At 35.1% G+C, this 17,069-nt stretch overlaps 1 protein-coding gene across 5 annotated transcripts in view; it reads left to right on the top strand.

Annotated features, from left to right (window-relative positions):
• TBC1D32 (TBC1 domain family member 32) overlaps positions 1-16,831 on the top strand; it is a 71,179-nt gene extending 54,348 nt beyond the window's left edge. For all 5 annotated transcript variants that reach the window (XM_032101580.1, XM_032101576.1, XM_032101579.1 and 2 more), the window contains 7 exons: positions 1,489-1,572; positions 8,165-8,234; positions 9,045-9,160; positions 10,164-10,318; positions 11,768-11,908; positions 13,683-13,871; positions 16,130-16,831. In XM_032101580.1, coding sequence (XP_031957471.1) covers positions 1,489-1,572; positions 8,165-8,234; positions 9,045-9,160; positions 10,164-10,318; positions 11,768-11,908; positions 13,683-13,871; positions 16,130-16,249 — 875 coding nt within the window. In that variant the 3' untranslated portion in view covers positions 16,250-16,831. The remainder of the gene's footprint in view (positions 1-1,488; positions 1,573-8,164; positions 8,235-9,044; positions 9,161-10,163; positions 10,319-11,767; positions 11,909-13,682; positions 13,872-16,129) is intronic.
• Positions 16,832-17,069: the final 238 nt, after the last annotated feature.

Genomic DNA, 17,069 nt, shown 5'->3' with positions numbered 1-17,069 from the left:
ATTCCTGAAAGAGCTTGCTCAGCTCTTCAACTGCTTGTGTTAGTTTTCCTGTCAGCATGGCTAGCTCAAGAGTTTTCTGGCTTTCTCCATTGCTACCTCCAGGATGCGTTGCTGCTCCGCCTCACCTGTGCTGCTGCAGCTGCTCCTGCCACTGTCCACTTAAACAGTGTAGTGGGACTGGGTATTCCTTATGGTCCCTTACAAGCCAGGCCATTCTATGATTCTGTGAACTATTCAGTTTAAAACCAGCAAACCCACCTGCACAGTGGATGCATGGAGTTATATGCAAGAATGGGGGAGCAGGAGCTGAAGCTTCATTGCTATTAAATGGAGGTGCTGCCAAGAAAATGGTAACATGGTCTTTAAACAGGAAATCTTATGGGTAGCAGCAGTTGTTACTCTCTAAATATGCTCCCTCGCTTTGCCTTCTTATGAAAAGAAGTATCAGTATGCACATCTGTATGCTTTATATCCTGTTTATCAAGACAACAGCGGCTGTTTTAGGATAGCATTTACTTATAAAAATATGTTCATTGTTGCTATCTTAAATTCTTAATATGGCTTACCTCATACAGGCCTCCTCCATGCAGTTTGTGTAAAGGCTTCTTTGTAAGCTTTGTTTAAACTTGTATGGTGTCATGTGTTCGGTTGCCATAGCCTCAAACTTGCAGAATTGAAGAATCAAGGACAGTTTGGATAATAATTTGTCACTGAGAGTTCTTGCCAACTTCCTGACTAAATCCTATCAAGATGGGAGATAAGCTTTTCTCTGTAGTAAACAGATGTCAGCATCGGACTTACCTATGCAGTATCTGCAGGCTCAAAGTTCCACAGCAGGAAGAAAAACTGAAGAAGAACATAATGGTCATCATTAAATACAGAATTTCCCAAATAAAATACTCTTATTGCATAAATCTAAATGAGTAATTTTTATCCTGTGATGGCAGAGGTGGTTTTATATTGAGTTTTTTTGAAAACAGTCCTTAAACTTCATGTGCTTTTGTTAGCATAATTTTGGGATGGTGTCAGTTTTTTGTTCTGTGTTGGTTGTTGGATTTATTTGGGGTTCGTGGTTGATTGGTTGGTTGGTTTTGTGGCTTGTGGGTTTTTTTTCCTTTCCTGTCTCCATACACAGACAAATGTGGTAAGATATTATAGTTTAATTATAGTTAATTTTAATTTCTTATTGAAACCATGCAACAAATCCTGAAGTAATCCTTGGAAGATATAAAGATAATATGAGATTCTCTTTCCGTTTACACTGAATATATTCTCAATAAAGCTATTAAAATTTAATTTAAGTTAGGAATGGTGTTAGGAATGTAAAAGTGCAGTGCAGGTTTTGAGTTGTTCCCTCATAAAAACATGAATAAATATGGAGGAATTTAAATAGCTTTACTTTCCCATATATTGTCATTTAGTTAGGTGACGTAGTTCCACATTTTGTTCATTGTCTCTAATGTTTTAATGGATTTTTACTTCTTGCAGTCTTGGCAGAATTAATTGAAAAGTTCGTGTCACATCTTTCTGAAAGCCGAATGGATTGTTATTTCAGCACAGGAAGCTATAAAGGTCAGTCTCCTAATAACTTATTGCCATGCAGCCTCTTCATATTTAAATTGTTTTTCTTCTAAATGTATCTGTATAATTTTGGAGGTTGTTTAAAATGTTCTTTAAGAGCTCAGAAATTCAATACTTCACTGGTGGGAAATACCTGACTTGGGAGCAGAAGGTGATGTGCTCGAGTGAACAGAACAGATAATTGTTAGTGATGGGCTTTCACATTTCTATGTGTATAATGGAAAGATGGAGATGCAGAACAGGTGAGGGTATGATTCAGAGTATTAGTTGACACCTATTATAATATGATTTGCAAAGCTGATGGCATAAATATTTAAGATGGTGTAAGCAATCATTGCTCCCCTTTTGAAAGCCCCACAAAGGTATACATTTTATATTGTATTAAAGGATATGTATTAAAAACTGTTATTGCTGTCAGAGTAATCTGAGTGTTAGTTTTGTACAGATGTGGTGCTTACAGCCAAGAATAAAGGATGAATGATAAAGTTGATTTATTCTGAGTGTAAAGTAATCTGTTTTAATACTTTGAAACACTGATAAAATTAGAAAATTTAGAAGCAATGTTAATATCTGCTGGAAATTGCACTTCCATTCTTCGCTGTTTATCCAGGACTCTTCTCTCAGGCTGTAGTTCAGCCATTTAGAGTACTTATTCTGTTACTAACTGTGGAGAATCAAGCCTACTTTGGGAAGAGTCTGTTATTTATACTGATATTTTACTCTCCCATTCATAGGATGCAAATATAGTATCCTTGGAGACTTGGGGCTTGCCTTTGAAGCTTCAAAGCATAAAACCCCTTTAGTAATTTTAGAGGCTGTCTTTCTTTTTATGTAGTGGCATTTAGCTTCCAAAAGCTTGCAAACAGAATATCCTTAACTTCATTTGAGTATCTGTCTCTTTGCTTTATGAAGAGAGTCGCTGATGGGAGAGTTACTTCTATCACAATTTTATTTTTTTTAAAAGATACTGAAAGCGTTTTGTGTTGTCCTGCATTACTTTTCAACTTCTCATGAGGCCTAATAAGCAATAAAATAATTCCATGTATTTATAAGGCTTGCTAATTACATATTTCTGAGACTTCCTAATTCAAATAATAATTATGATAGTTCCTTTAAAAGCTCAAAAGGCAAAAACTAACTAGAGGAAGAACGAATATCTGACCGTGCATCCTCCAAATGGATGCCTTGCCCACCAAAGACAGCAATCCTGCTCTTCCTTAATCATGATAGCTAAGTGCTTCCATCTAATGTGAAAGATCTCTAAAGAGAAGCAGTATTCAATGTTCACTTAGTCATCAGGTACATTCATTTTAATCCACTCTTCTCAACCTTTTGGTCAAAGCTGGGATTTAAAACATATTCAGGAAGGTTGAACCTAGATCTTCTATTTAATTGATTTCATCATGAACCACTGATTAGATGGAGGTGGCAACAACACTGCATTACTTATCTAAAATTTATTGTCAACTTTGAAGAAAGACCAAGTTTGAAAATTCTGTGACATTTGCATACATTCAATTAATTATTTAGAATGAAAAATCCCAAAGAATAGATACAGAAACAAAGATAACATAGTAAAAACCTCAGTTCTTGGTTTTCTTCAGCATTACAGATTTTCTTTTAATGATGATATTTCTTTTTATATTTTCTGAATGAGGGGTTTTTTTTTGGTCTTATAAAGGCACTATTGGAAATTAATTCTGGGTAGGTTTGCCTGTTCAGTTATTGGATAAAGGCTCCTACATTTAAAGGGTTGTCTGATGAACAGTTCTCATGTGCAAATGCTTTTGATATTTTATGTGCTTTAATGAAGACAAGCTTGGAAATGGGAGAGTAAGAAGTTTTCTCAGGGATAATCAGTAATCTAGTGGTAAGAGGTAGGCAAAGGACTGGTGGTGTCTTACTGAATTCTTTCCCTGTCAGCAACACCATTATCAAAGACTTTTTTTGAAGAGGTCTCCAGCCCAGGAAAGTGTTGCTCAGGCAAACAGCACGTGTCATCAAAGGTTTCTTTTAACTTTTATAGGAAAATAGTTATTAAAACTTCAAAGCACCTTTTTCAGACGGATGTAGCAATAAGGGTTTACCAGGGAAGTTAGTTTAGGCCAATAAATTCATGCTGATTGACATGAAGCAAAAGTCTGGCTCTAAAATTGAATCTGTGATCATCTTCTACACTGAAACAGTAAAAGGGCGTGATTAAGAATTGGTCATATAGCTAAATTTGTGCTCATTTCAGGTTCTTTAAATAAACAGTGTGGCCTTCCTATGTTTGTACCAAAGGGACAACAAAACACACTCAAATCTTTGTCAGACCATCTTTGTTTAAAATTAGATTTCTCACTGACTGAATAATGATTGGTCAGGTTTCTGTATATTTCCCACGGTTTTCTGGTAGTCTTTATGAAGCGTTGCAATTTCTTCAAGGAGAATTATTGAATGCCGTTATTTCACAGTATCTTTTTCATATACTCCTGTTAGAGCCATCTAACCTAAATCCTAAAACTAGTTACTGTGGAGACATTTTTCTGTATGAGATAAAGCTAATGAGTTGTTAGAAGGTAACATCTTTCTAGCTCCACATCTAAGTAAACCAAACATGAACTTGGCAGTTGCGTGTGTCCACAATTCTCTTAAATTTGGGTCTGAGGAACTGAAAACCAGTTTCCAATAGTTGTTTAATTTCAATGAAGAAAAGTCACATTTTTCATGAAAGTGGATTCAGTACAGCACATAGACATTCAGCATTTATCATGTTTCTTGAAATGAGAATTTGATTATCTTAAAAAAATGACAGCTTTGTAAACCTGTAGCTAGTTGTAATTAGAATAACAAAGTCATCCATCTGCTGTGGAACCCCTCAGGATTTCAGTCTCTTATAAAACTTGCCAATATGGAAAAATTAAATTAGATTGTGTTGTTACCATTTTCAAGATAAGAGAGAAGGAAAAAATATCTGATAAAACACTATGCAGTTATAATGTTCAATTATAAACAGTAACACAAATCTTACATGAAGTTTACTTTCTGCCAGCAGCAATGATACTGCTGTGATGTGTATTCAGATGACTGAATCTGTGTATTATATGTTAATGATCTCTGTCTGTCCCCTTTCCTAGAATTAATACTTTCGAGTTTGCTTTTATTTTTTCTTTCTCTTTTATAAACCCCAAAACATTGAAAATCAAATCATTGGTACCTAGCTGTAATAGGTAATAAAATGGCAAGAAACTGAAATTTGCTGTAGTAGTAAAATACCATGCATTATATATTAGAGATATGAAGTTCCTAAAATAGCCTCTTGCTCTTTCTGTTAGCAAATTCCAGTTCAGTGCAACAGAAACACTTTGTGGAACTCTCTTAGTTTTTCTCAAGGTTTCGACAAACCCATTTATCAGAGAAATTCTACATGTAAAGTTCTCTAATATATTAGTGTCTGTGCTTCTTGATCTCCACCATGAGTTGCAGACTCCCCAAACTTGGGAATGCTGCAATATTTTGTGATCAGCAGGTTTTTTTGGTAGTTCTGCTTTTTCAGATGACCTTGCAGTCAAATCTTTGGTTTCCACTGGACTTTGTCTCTGAAACAGCTCTGCTGTTTACTGCCAAAGGGACAGAACCTCAGGGATTTCAGGTCTTGGCCATAAAACTCAAATGTCATGGTGCATTCCTTCTCCTAGATGAAGCTTAGTTCTCTGACTGAACAAAATCTCATAGGAGCTTTCTACCATTTAATGAGCTCTTAATCTTTTGAAGGGTCAGGTGGGTTGGGTAACAAACTGAGAAATTTTAAAAACCCAGTGGGAAGGTATCAGTATACCTTCAGAAGGAGCAGCAAACGAGAAATACAGGATTGCAACCTCAAATTGGGCTGAAAGGGAAGGAGAAGGAAGGGCATTCTTCCATTCTTTCTGCATCATTTGATAAATGCATTTCTTCCAACTGTCCTGCATTTTAAATAAGCTGTTAGCAGGAAGCATTTTACCCATTGCCAGTTTAGGTAACTGGACTGAAAATGTAGTTCATTCTTAATGAAGCTGTTGCCAGAAATTACTTGAGTATTTGTGATGACCATTACATAACAAAGATCTAGATATGAATATTTTAGTCTTGTACTGTTATGACAAGAGTACTGATGACAGATACTTTCAAGAGTCAAGGTGGAATTGCAAATGAGATTACCTAGCTTTGAGAAGCCAGCATCATTCTCCAGCAATTACTCTTGGATCTTGTTTACATTATCTCCATTTCCTGTTCAAATCCAGCAAAAGTAATACCTTTCTTTGAAAAAAGATTTTTTTATAGACAATTCTAACAATGAATATGAGGTTCAGACTGTCAGAAGTATTCTAAATGAGTAGCCTGGTGAAGGAGGTGACATCATCAAGAAATAGTAGCAAAATGACAGAACAGAATCTGGAGAGAAACTCGTAATTTTTGCTCTGCCCCAAGTCCAAGTAATATTTAAAATAGAAAATTTTTGTAAGAACATCAGAATGAGTAAGGATAGTTACTGGCAAAATGTAAAAATTAATATTGACTGCTTGGGTATCTGCCAATGGACAGTGTCAGTGTTTAGGTACCTGTTGAAGAGTAAGTGAAAACCTGCTGTTTTGTTAAGAAAAATAATAAATCATAGGCAAAAAATTATGAGTTCCACAATTTCAGTTTATATGGACAAAGCCATGGACTAGAAATCTGATAGCAAAAATACCTATCTACTTTTAAGTATTTTGAAGCATCTGTGGGAATTATGCAGGTGGCTCTGGCTGTTATGGGATTTTCAGCTGTTTGCAGAATTTTTACTTACATATTTTCTTTGAATCAAAAATCTTTTTCATCCATAGAAAGAAACCTAAAATTTCTTACCATCACTGAAGTTAAAATTTAGCATCTGTTAGCATATTCCAAAGATTATTTATATAGACATAAAAACATTTGGCCTGGGCACCAGGAAGAGCTAAACCAATAATGTGAGTTGACAGCTTTAGTAATCTTCTTCACTTAAGACAAAAGGGAAGCCAGTGGTTTCTTTGCCGTAGCAGCACTTTAAACAGGGAAATAAATTATATATTATCCAAAGACCATACAAGTTGCATGAAATATGCTGTAAAGCTGTTTCAGCTTGTCATCCTGTCATTTCGGATGTGGCCCATTTTCTGACTTAAACACATAAATGCTTTGTCATGGTAAGAGGAAAAATGAGTAAGAAAGCAATCTTTCATATAAATTGCAAAGTTGATTGAAGTCTAGGCTGATCAGAAAGAATACCACAGGACTGTGCATGGCAGTTAACTTACTCTGGAGTGTTCACAGCTATGGACTGAGTTTAATAATAATACATAGTTGCCTTTGGAAATCATGCCTTATGGGAGTCTCTTTTTGTGCTCCTGAATGCTACAGAACATTTTGAAAAGCGCTGCCCATTGAGGTGCTAAGAATTTTTTAAAATTGTAAATCAGTTCCTAGAGAATTCTGATATCCTTCAGGTCACTAGTTTAATTTTTTTTTTCCCTTTGAGGCCTTTCCTCCCTGAACTTGTAACTATTTCATCTTTAATACCTTAGTCCCTACTTTTGTGCCAGGAACACAGAGTGTTTACCTACATGAATCGCTAGGGAATCCTTCGGTTTGATTTCTCTGTCCATCTGAGGATATAGAAAAAATACATACAAAGTTACTGTGTGATCTGCTTAATTAGATTTTTACATTTATCATTTACATGAATATACTTTAACTTCTGCTGCCAGATCTATTACTTACATTTTTAACAAATATTGTCAGTTATTAGGGGCTTTCATTTGTTTCATTTCTTGCTGGTTTTTAAGTAGCACTTTCGAAGAAGTAGATTAAAGGTTTATTCCCTCAGCTTTGTAACTCATAATATTATTAGACTGAATTTTTTTTCTGCGGTATAGTTATCTTAGGTGATACATGTACCTGATAGGGAACATGCCCATTTAAAATATAATTTAGAATTTAAAATTTTAAGGAAATGCTGCAGCAGTGGTTGCTTTAAAATATTGTTTATTAATTTTTCGATCTTGGATTTTTACTTCAAACAACTGCAGAAAATGGAGTATATTTTACTGTGTGAAAAAAATGCATAGAAGTACAGGATTTTTTAAATCCATCAGTTATAAAATTTTCTGTGATTCATTTCATATCAAAATAGAATTTTTGTTTAAAAAGTTAGAATTACTGCTAGGTGAGTTTAAGGCTTCTGGAATGGAAAAAGGTGCATCAGAATATGCTGCCTTGTCTGATTTCTAGGCCAGAAAGGATAAAGTTCTGCTAAGATATGGGGCTGAAATAGATATAACTTGCTGTAAATGTAATGATAACCATCATGATAACCATACTAACCATAAAGATTTCCTTATAAAGAGGGTGATTTTCATTTAAAAAATATATGAAGAATGCAGGTTCTTTATGTATCCTTTCCGAACACTATCAAACTAATTTTGAATAGGAAACAATTCTCCAAAATTGGTATGCATACACAGAAGGAGCTTTACATTAGTATTCAGTTCAAATCATATTTCTTGTGATACTTTATTTAATTTATTTTCTTTTGTTTTAGCCATGGATGCAGATGTGAAGAAAGAAAACCTTTCATCTGTGCAGAAGCTTGGTGTTGAAATGACAGTCAGGTACGTGGTATTAAAATATTTCCCTAGAGTATTTCTAGGATTTGTTTGATTTTCATGGAATGACTTTAATGATACTTAATCCATCAACTCATTGCTTTATACCATTTAAATCTAAGATAAACTTTAGGAAAATGAATTCTAATTGGAATTGAAAAAGGTATTAGTACATAATTTAATTATCTTTACAGTTTATGTATGTTATTATCCTCTATTTTTGTAAAGACTAACTGTAACATGCTAGTAAGATTTACCATAAAATGGCATTATCCTGAATTATGTGAGGTTTTTTCCCTCGCATTACTTCTCTAAATGGTTCTGTTTAGCTAAGCTTAGTTATGTGCCATTTAAACATTTCATTTGGCTGGTAATTTGCAGAGCTGTGACGAAGGAAAAGCTAAGATGTCTGTACTTCCACAGATTGCTATCTTTAGCATTAATGTTTGAATTCTGATTATAATAATTACACGTACAATATACTTATGTCACATTCTAAATATTGTATGTGAAGAAACTGAGTCGTGTGTTAGAGTATTTGCTCCTCCCCACCACAGTCTCTAAAACTGAACTAAAGGGAATTTGGGTGAGGATTTGTAGCAATGAGCAGCAGATGTTTGCTGTGTATCCTTTCTAGGTAGAGCATAGAAGGTTTTATTTAATCATTTATGGGTATACCTACAGCATAGTTTTAGTGATGAAGAATGTTATGACAGCTTAACTTCTATGGGCTTATTAACTATGAGTTCTTCCTTTTTAGAAATTAAAAAAATATTTAATCTTTGAACAGTTTTGTTTTTTAACTTTTTGAAATAGATATGGAAAATATTTAAACTTGCTAAAAGAAGATGCTGAAAATGGGCTGTGCTTTGTGTTAATGAATTGTGAGGAGTTTCTGAAACAACAGCAAAGAACTGTGGTATCTTCACTTTGTATCCTTTCCTGATCTTATAAATTATGTAGCCTAAAAATTTCAGTGGAATTTGAACTCTTGGTTTTCACTTTTAATAGAGGTGTAGGTGCATAATACTTACAGAAAGAAAAAGGTTTTTAAAAGCAGCACTTTTACTTTGAAATTTTATTAAGTTCAATGCGTACTCCATGCACTCAAGAAAATGTTCACCCTTTTGTTCCTATACTTTCTTAGAAATGCAAATCTCATTAATTTTTGTCATCAACTGTTTTGGAGTGGGATCACATCTTTGAATGTGAGAAAGAGCCTGCAGCAATGTACCTTTGAACATTAATGAGTATTTGTGGTACTCCCACAATACCAGCACTGCTAATGATACTGCCCATGTAGTGGTAAGAGTGATAAGTGGATGTAGTCTGATCAACAGGAGTGCTCAGACTCTTGACTCTTTTAGATCTACTGTGGAACTTCTTGTAAAGAAAAAACTAAAGCAGATAATAGCTTTCCAACAAGCTTTGCTATGTTTGTTTCTGTTACATTTGCATACCACTATTAAATTATACTACAGGTCTATTAGTCAGAATGTGCTTAATCTCATTTTTAAGGCTTTTACTTTTTTTTTACTCATTTCTTTTACTTTGTTTTTTTTCCAATAATTTTAACAACTGTTTTCTTCCCCACAATTCTCCTTTCTTGCACTTTATAAGCACGCTTGTTTTGGTGCAGGTTTTGTTTTTTTGCATTTACTTGCTGTTTGTTTTCTTTTATTGGTTTAGTTTGAGTACTTACAGACTGAAAAAAATTAGTATATGGGGAAAACAGCTTAAATTGTTTCTCTTAGTTCCGTTTGAGAGACAGCTGTGCCTTGATGCTGCCTTCTGTGCAGCTCTGTTCCCCTAGGCCATGTCTAACAGCCCAGCACCTGGCTCTGTCTGCATGGGCCTGGGACGGAGGAAAGTTGTGGTTGCTGCAGGAGAGTGAGGAGGAGATCTCTGTCCAAGTTCCTTAACTTTCCCATTCAGGCTGCTTGCAGGAGCACTATGCTGGCTATGACTGGTTTGCATCTTCCATCTTCCTTATGATGTCAGGGGACCGGGAGAAGACCGTGATGTTTCTTCAACAATTTTCACGTCTTCTTGTTTCAGCATTTCTCTGGCTACCAAGGCTGCATTTATCTGTAAGAATAAGTTCTGATTCTTTCTGAAAGGCTACTTTGAAAGTTTACAAATGAGACTTTATTAATTTCCTTAGTTTTGTTTTTTCTTTTTTTTTTTCTAATGCATTAAATTTTCCTTAAGGCCCCCTAACTAAATACATGGCTCTGAAAAACTCACTTGGAAAAATGTAGATATGACATTTGCTCAAATTTTTGTTTAAAAGGAGAGAAGTAGCAGATGGACTGATAGTGAAGATTATGGTAATGAATTTTAAAGCTGGCAGTAAAACAAGCTTTGTTAGTGGAATTAAATTCTGTGTGAAGGCTGTGATACTCCTGAATGACCTTTTTTTAATTATTAGAGTTCAGTAGAGAGCAAGTTCATCCATTTGATATTTTTTTTTTGTAAAAGCTTTGAAATTTACTTAATACATTAGAGTGTATTTAGTAAATTTTAAAAATATTACTGCACAAATACTTTATGATTGACAATTTTAAATTGTAAGTATTCTGCATTGAGGTTGTAATATAGGAAACATCATTTCTATCTTTCATTGTGGGTGTTTAAAATAAAACCCTTTGTACGTTGTCATGTTGTCTTGAATGTTTTGAACATAAACCCTAAACTGTAGTCTCTACCAGAGAACTCTGGGGTATAGGAAGCACAGATTAGATTCTGTACTTCTGCATGCAGGCTTCTGTAGTAATTACCAAGTGATCTATTTTGTCACCAGAAGTGATGATGGTATCGGTCCATTCAGCACTGAGTCTGGCCTGAGGTTGTTACAGCATAGTGAAATTTGTGCTGAAATTTGCTCCATTGTGCGAGTGCTGAAAAACTACTGGTGCCAAGGATTCATTAACTGGCATTGATATCCAGAATCTTCTGTAGTGATAAAACCTCTGCTCCTTTTGCTGCACAAAGTGGAATTTCACTCACGCGTTCCACACATACTACAAAGATACCTGCACACAGAAAACAACTTCAAATGTGATGGAAGTTCCACACCACCACTAAATGGGGAAAAAAAATCCAACAGAAATCAGTCTTTTCAGTCTTTTTTTCTCTTCTCTTCTCTTCTCTTCTCTTCTCTTCTCTTCTCTTCTCTTCTCTTCTCTTCTCTTCTCTTCTCTTCTCTTCTTTAATATATAGCAACAGTTTCTCCATCCCTGCTTTGACAGTTAAAGCCTATATGCAATAAGAAGCTAGACTGCTAATGCATAGAAACAAACAGGATATATTTATTAAAACTTTTCTTTAGTTACCTACATGTTTTTCTTCATGGAAGTACAACCTATTTTGTTTATCCTGTTTCCTGTCTCTAAAATAATCAGAATGACTTACCTTACATGCAAAAGTGTGTGTTTTTATATATTGCTCTCAGCAAGGCATTACTAAATAGCACATTTCTGTAGTCTGTAATCATGTTCCTCAATTTTGTTGTTGATGATGATATTGTTGTTAACCAGATGCACCTGCCTGTTACAACACTGGAATACGGCATCCATCCAGTCTATTTTTGCAGTGCTCACCATGTTGAAATGTTGCTGAAAGCTGAGTTGCCCCTTGTCTGTTCAGCTTTCCACATGTCTGGTTTCACTCCATCCCAGGTAACTGATCAAAGTGTATTAAAGTATCATCAACCTGTTGACTTAAATCTACAAAATCAAGAACACTGAGGAACTACTGGGCACTTTTTCTAAACAGCACTTGTGTGGTGGTTTTAAAACTGAGGGTAACAGATATGAGCACATAGTGACGTAGAGCATCTGAAAATAGAAAGCAGCTGACTCACAGAATAACACCAGTGTACTGGAGCTGATTTATTACATGTTCATGCAGAAAATTTGCTAAAAATAATATATACTAAATCCTCAGATTTAGCATTAAAACTAAACAGAGTATTTTATTCCCTGGAATAATTATCTAAGAAATGGAGGGAAATAGGAGGGAAATTAGTAATTTGCAGTAGTTATATAATAGAAAGCTGTTCCTGTGATATTAGAGTGAAATTAATTTTATATGAGCTACCATAACTATTACAATCAGGTATTCTTTCATATTAAGTAGGTGTTACTACAGAAGAATAATTATCTATAATTCCAGCTTTCATTTTGCCTACTTAAAACAATTCTTTGGTCGTATGGAAAGCTATGGATGAAGCGTTGTTTGTAAAGATTGCTATCATGAAGAAGGGTAAAGAGCTCCATGCAGTGAGTTAGATTGCCAATGCAAAGGGCATCTCGCCAGAGTGAGAAAGCATATTGCTGGGCCAAGACAAGAAAAATATTTTTCATCTTTTGCCTTCAAAATTCCTTTTTGCTGTGAGATTTGCAGCTAAAGTGACTTCTTAATGGGGGCTGATGTCAATGTGGTATTGCTTAAAGTAGTCAGCTTCGGGTTTGGTCTTTGAGGAGAGAAGAGTGGGAGATGAAGGAAATTATCTCAGCATAGGAATAAGGTACTTACAGTAAGATTCCTGTTTGGGAATGGGGAAAACACATGGGGACACTCACTCCTTCAGCTATTCTTGTACAAGTTGCACTATATGCTTTTTAAATTGTGTGCACTCAGTAATAGACTAGATACTGTTCCAAACTGCTAACAAGGATTTTTTCATTTATTTAACAAGTTACTGAAATGCCACTCATGGTGCCACTGTATCTTCTGTGTGATTTTGCAGTTCTACTGCAGCATTAAAAACAAACTCTGAACTGTGGAAACAGTTCTGATGTATTTGATTGTGTGCATCAATAAATACCTCAAAACAGATTTACTGCCAGACTACGGTTGTTGTCATCTAATTAGAATCTTGGTAATTCTGCTGCATATTTTTGAACACTTCAAGGACTGATTAGCTGAAGATTTGTGGTCTAGAACCAAATGAAATGTGCATTATACATCTTAATACATTGTAATTTAGAACAGAGAAGAGGAGTCACTGTGTTCATACGCACTTCATTAAATGGAAACGTGTCTTAGGGAAGGGCCTGACATTCATTTATAATGCAGAGAACTACTTTAATTGAAAGGAAAACCCACACTGAATATGCCTTCATCACTGTCATTACCCTTTAGGCCACATTTAAAACAAAATCTTGAAAAAAATCACCTTTGCTTTCATTGGACTTTTGAGTCTCAATGTCAGGAGGTGCTGGAACATACTCATATAAGTGAGATGCACGGATACAGGGTGTTATGTTTAGTCAAACTCACTAGGATTCTATTCAAAGGCTGTGCTTTTAAAAATGGTGTGCTTTATAGCTTTTATTTTCACAGCTAGGGTAATGTTACAGGGAAAAGGCTCTGTAGTATAGAAAAGCTGATCAATTGTGACGGAATGTATAGAATGATTTAATTATATATAATTTCATTCTCATCTAGATCTGTCTGCAATGGATAACTCAGTGTTTCTGGAATTACATGGACTGGAGTGAGATCTGTCACTACATTGCCATATGCATTTTCCTTGGTCCCGATTATCAAATATATATGTGTATTTCTGTGTTCAGACACCTACAGCAAGACATCCTGAAGCACACAGAAGCCCGAGACCTTCAGGTTTTTCTTAAAGTAAGGGTTGCTTTCTTATTTTTTTCAACTGCTGGGGAGAAGCAAAGCTCTGAATACTGAGGATATATACGTTACTTAATCTGACACTCTGACTGAATTTCACTTATTGATTTCAAGTGAGTGAAATAATACTTTAATTTTACTTGCTTCCTGGCAGGAAATTGTGTGTAGTATTTTCCAGAGAATAGCTTTCCTGCATTTTGCACTGAGCAGTTCCCTTCATGAGCAAAGAAAATAGCCACATTAAGTCATGAGATCATTAGATTCAGTTCTCTATATGTGGGCTCAGTCTCATTGAATGAGGTGCTCTCCAGAAAGGTGGGTTTGCACAGTGGTCTCTTGCAGAAGCTTGTAGAGATGTGGCACAAAGCTGAGTGAGCTGGTATTTTGAAGAGATGCCAGTTACTATACAACCAGCCTCGCGATTTCATATTCTTTCCCTAGTAGAAATTATGTTTGGGTTTGGGGTTTTTGCAGGGTAGTGCTTAGCTATAGCTGCATTCATAAATAGATACAGTATCTTACTCTTCTTCAAAGAGACATTTTTGTCTTTTTCTCTAATCTTTTTTCACCTGTCAAAATTCTTTTGAGAACTAGATATCTGCATCTTAGTCTGTCCTAAGAATAATAGTTTTCTGACTGGTTTGCATCCAACTTACATATTCTTAAATATGAAAAATATCTCAGCCCACTCAGTTTGCTTGAAAATGTTTGGTACACAGTCTAATGCATGTATTGTTTTGTTTTGGACAAGGTGGCTTAAAAACTGCATCTTGATGGCATTATTGGATGGTATATGTAAATTACAGGAGAGAGAATTTTGTTGTTGCCACATGCAGTATAAACAGACTAAAGATTTGGTATGGTACTGTTAAATTAATGAGAAAAAGATGTTAATTAATGAGAAAAAAATGTAAATTAATGCAGTACTGGAATGTCTGCAATTTATTGAGTGACAACTGCAGAAGAAAAAGGAGCATACTTAACTTGTACTGCTGCTTTTGATAACCTTAATTAATGGAAATTAAAAAAAAAAAAAAATTGAATTGTAGAATGGTTTGGATTGGAAGGAACCTTAAACATCATCTATTTCCAATCCATCTTCCACTGCACCAGGTTGCTCATAGTCCCACCAAACCTGGCCTTGAACACTTCCAGGGATGGGGCATCCACAACTTCTTTTCAGTACCTCACCATCCTCACAGTAAAGTTCTTCCTCATACCTCACCTAAACCTACCCTCTTTGAGTTTGAAGCCATTCCCCCTTGTCCTGTCACTACATGCCATTCAATTCCAGATATATATATTATATTCCACCATAGCCTTCTCACAGTGCATGAGGAGCAACTTGGAAGGTAAAATCTTACTTTTGCTTTGCTTCTACGTAGAGGAGAAGAAATATAAAGACTATTTTGAATTCCTGTTCAGATGCCAAAGTGCTGTTTTCCAAGCCTGAGTAGACATTCTCAGGAGAATTCTTTTTAGCAGAGATTCATAGTTAATACACCAGAGGTACAACTTGTGTCCACAGAGACTGTCTGGCTCCAGAGAGTTTTTTGCAGCACATCCTCCCAGCAGTGCTAATACTGATTAGTAGATGATGAGGACACAACAGCAACAAATTAACCCTTTTTACCTAACTGTTCTTCAGGATCCTGTGTTCTGTGCTGCATCCTCCTTATCCCTCTAATATAGTAGCCATGAGAAGGAACATTATCTGTTAGTTTCTTTTTCCTGAGGGCACTTTCTTTTACTCTGTGTTTTGGAATTAGTAAGAATTATTTGCTTGCAGTGGTGCAGAACAGTTTATTCTGGTTTTGTTTAAGCACGTCATGAAGATCTTCCTCTATCATTGAGGATATACATCTACTGTTTTCCGCCACACTAATAAACTTATGTCATGTGCTGGTGTAGAAATCTTCTTTCAAAAAAATATTTTAGTACCTGGCTTTCCCTTCTCAAAAATTTCTTTATTTTTCTTAAAAATCTTCAATGAAATATTCTCCAAAAATGAGGTAAACAATGTTCCCATGAAATAAAATTCTCTGATACCAAGTGTGTAATTAGAAAAAAAACTGTCTGGAAGCAGATATTGCCAAATCTGTATTTCTAATAAAACATAATAAAATCTATTTTAAACAGCCAGGCAGTGACAATCAGAACAAAATGAGCCATCTTTAGAAGCTTGGAATTCATACATTTGAGTTGTACATTTTTTTGGTCTAGCTATTAAGTGCTTTCTATGTGTATTTGTGCAGGAGGAAGCACTCCATGGATTTCGAGTGAGTGATTATTTAGACTACATGGAAACCTTGGAGGAGATCTACAGACCGATGCTGCTGAAAGACATGAGGACCATAAGAGCACAGAATACATAGATGAAGCAAACAAGCACTTTATTTTACAGTTTTGGTTATGTCCTTTAAAAGGATGCTGATTGATTGATTGATCAATCTCACCTAAAATCAGCCAGGCTGTTGAAATGTACATACTGTAAAACAAATAAGAAGGGATTTCAGAATATAGTTTTTCAAAAAGACATAACCTAATTTTGATAACCAAATTTTCCCAGATAGGTTATGTGCACAGCCTCATTTTCAGTTAGCACAAGGCAGCTTCAGAAGCCACCTGTAGGATGCTGAAATGTCTTCCTTATAAAGCCTTGAACCTGTTCTCAATTCATTGTCTCTTTGTCATCTCCTTGTAGCACCATCCTAAAGCCTTCCTATTTTGCTCAGGTCTGACAAAGGGATTATTTTTTATATTTAGAAACAACTGCTAGTGTGTATTCATGTGCAAGGAAAGTCAACAAATGAAAACCAAATTCTCTGTTCTGACTTTGTGGATAATGTTGAGAAAATGGGATGTTCGAATACATGCAATGAAAAAAGACTTGATATTCCTGTCTTTTTTTTAAATAAGATAAATCATTTTAGGTAATAAAGCTTTATTATCTTTCATGTCTGAATGAAATTAGAATCTTTAAAAACTATTATTTAGTTAAAAAAGAAGAGAAAATATTATGTTTTGTCAACACCTGTAATAACATTTTCTTTACAGAATGTCTGAAATCTCAAATCTTTTGAATAGAAATTCATGATATAATAAATGTTTTGGAAGTCCAACAGAAACCACAAATGTTGAATTTGGATTTATCCAATATTGTTACCACATCCTTGGGAGACAAACTAAACACTG

This window comes from Corvus moneduloides, chromosome 3 (genome assembly GCF_009650955.1).
Source record: "Corvus moneduloides isolate bCorMon1 chromosome 3, bCorMon1.pri, whole genome shotgun sequence".
Classification (NCBI taxonomy): domain Eukaryota; kingdom Metazoa; phylum Chordata; class Aves; order Passeriformes; family Corvidae; genus Corvus; species Corvus moneduloides.
The sequence above is the reverse complement of the archived record's forward strand: the minus strand, read 5'-3'. Positions and strand labels throughout refer to the sequence as shown.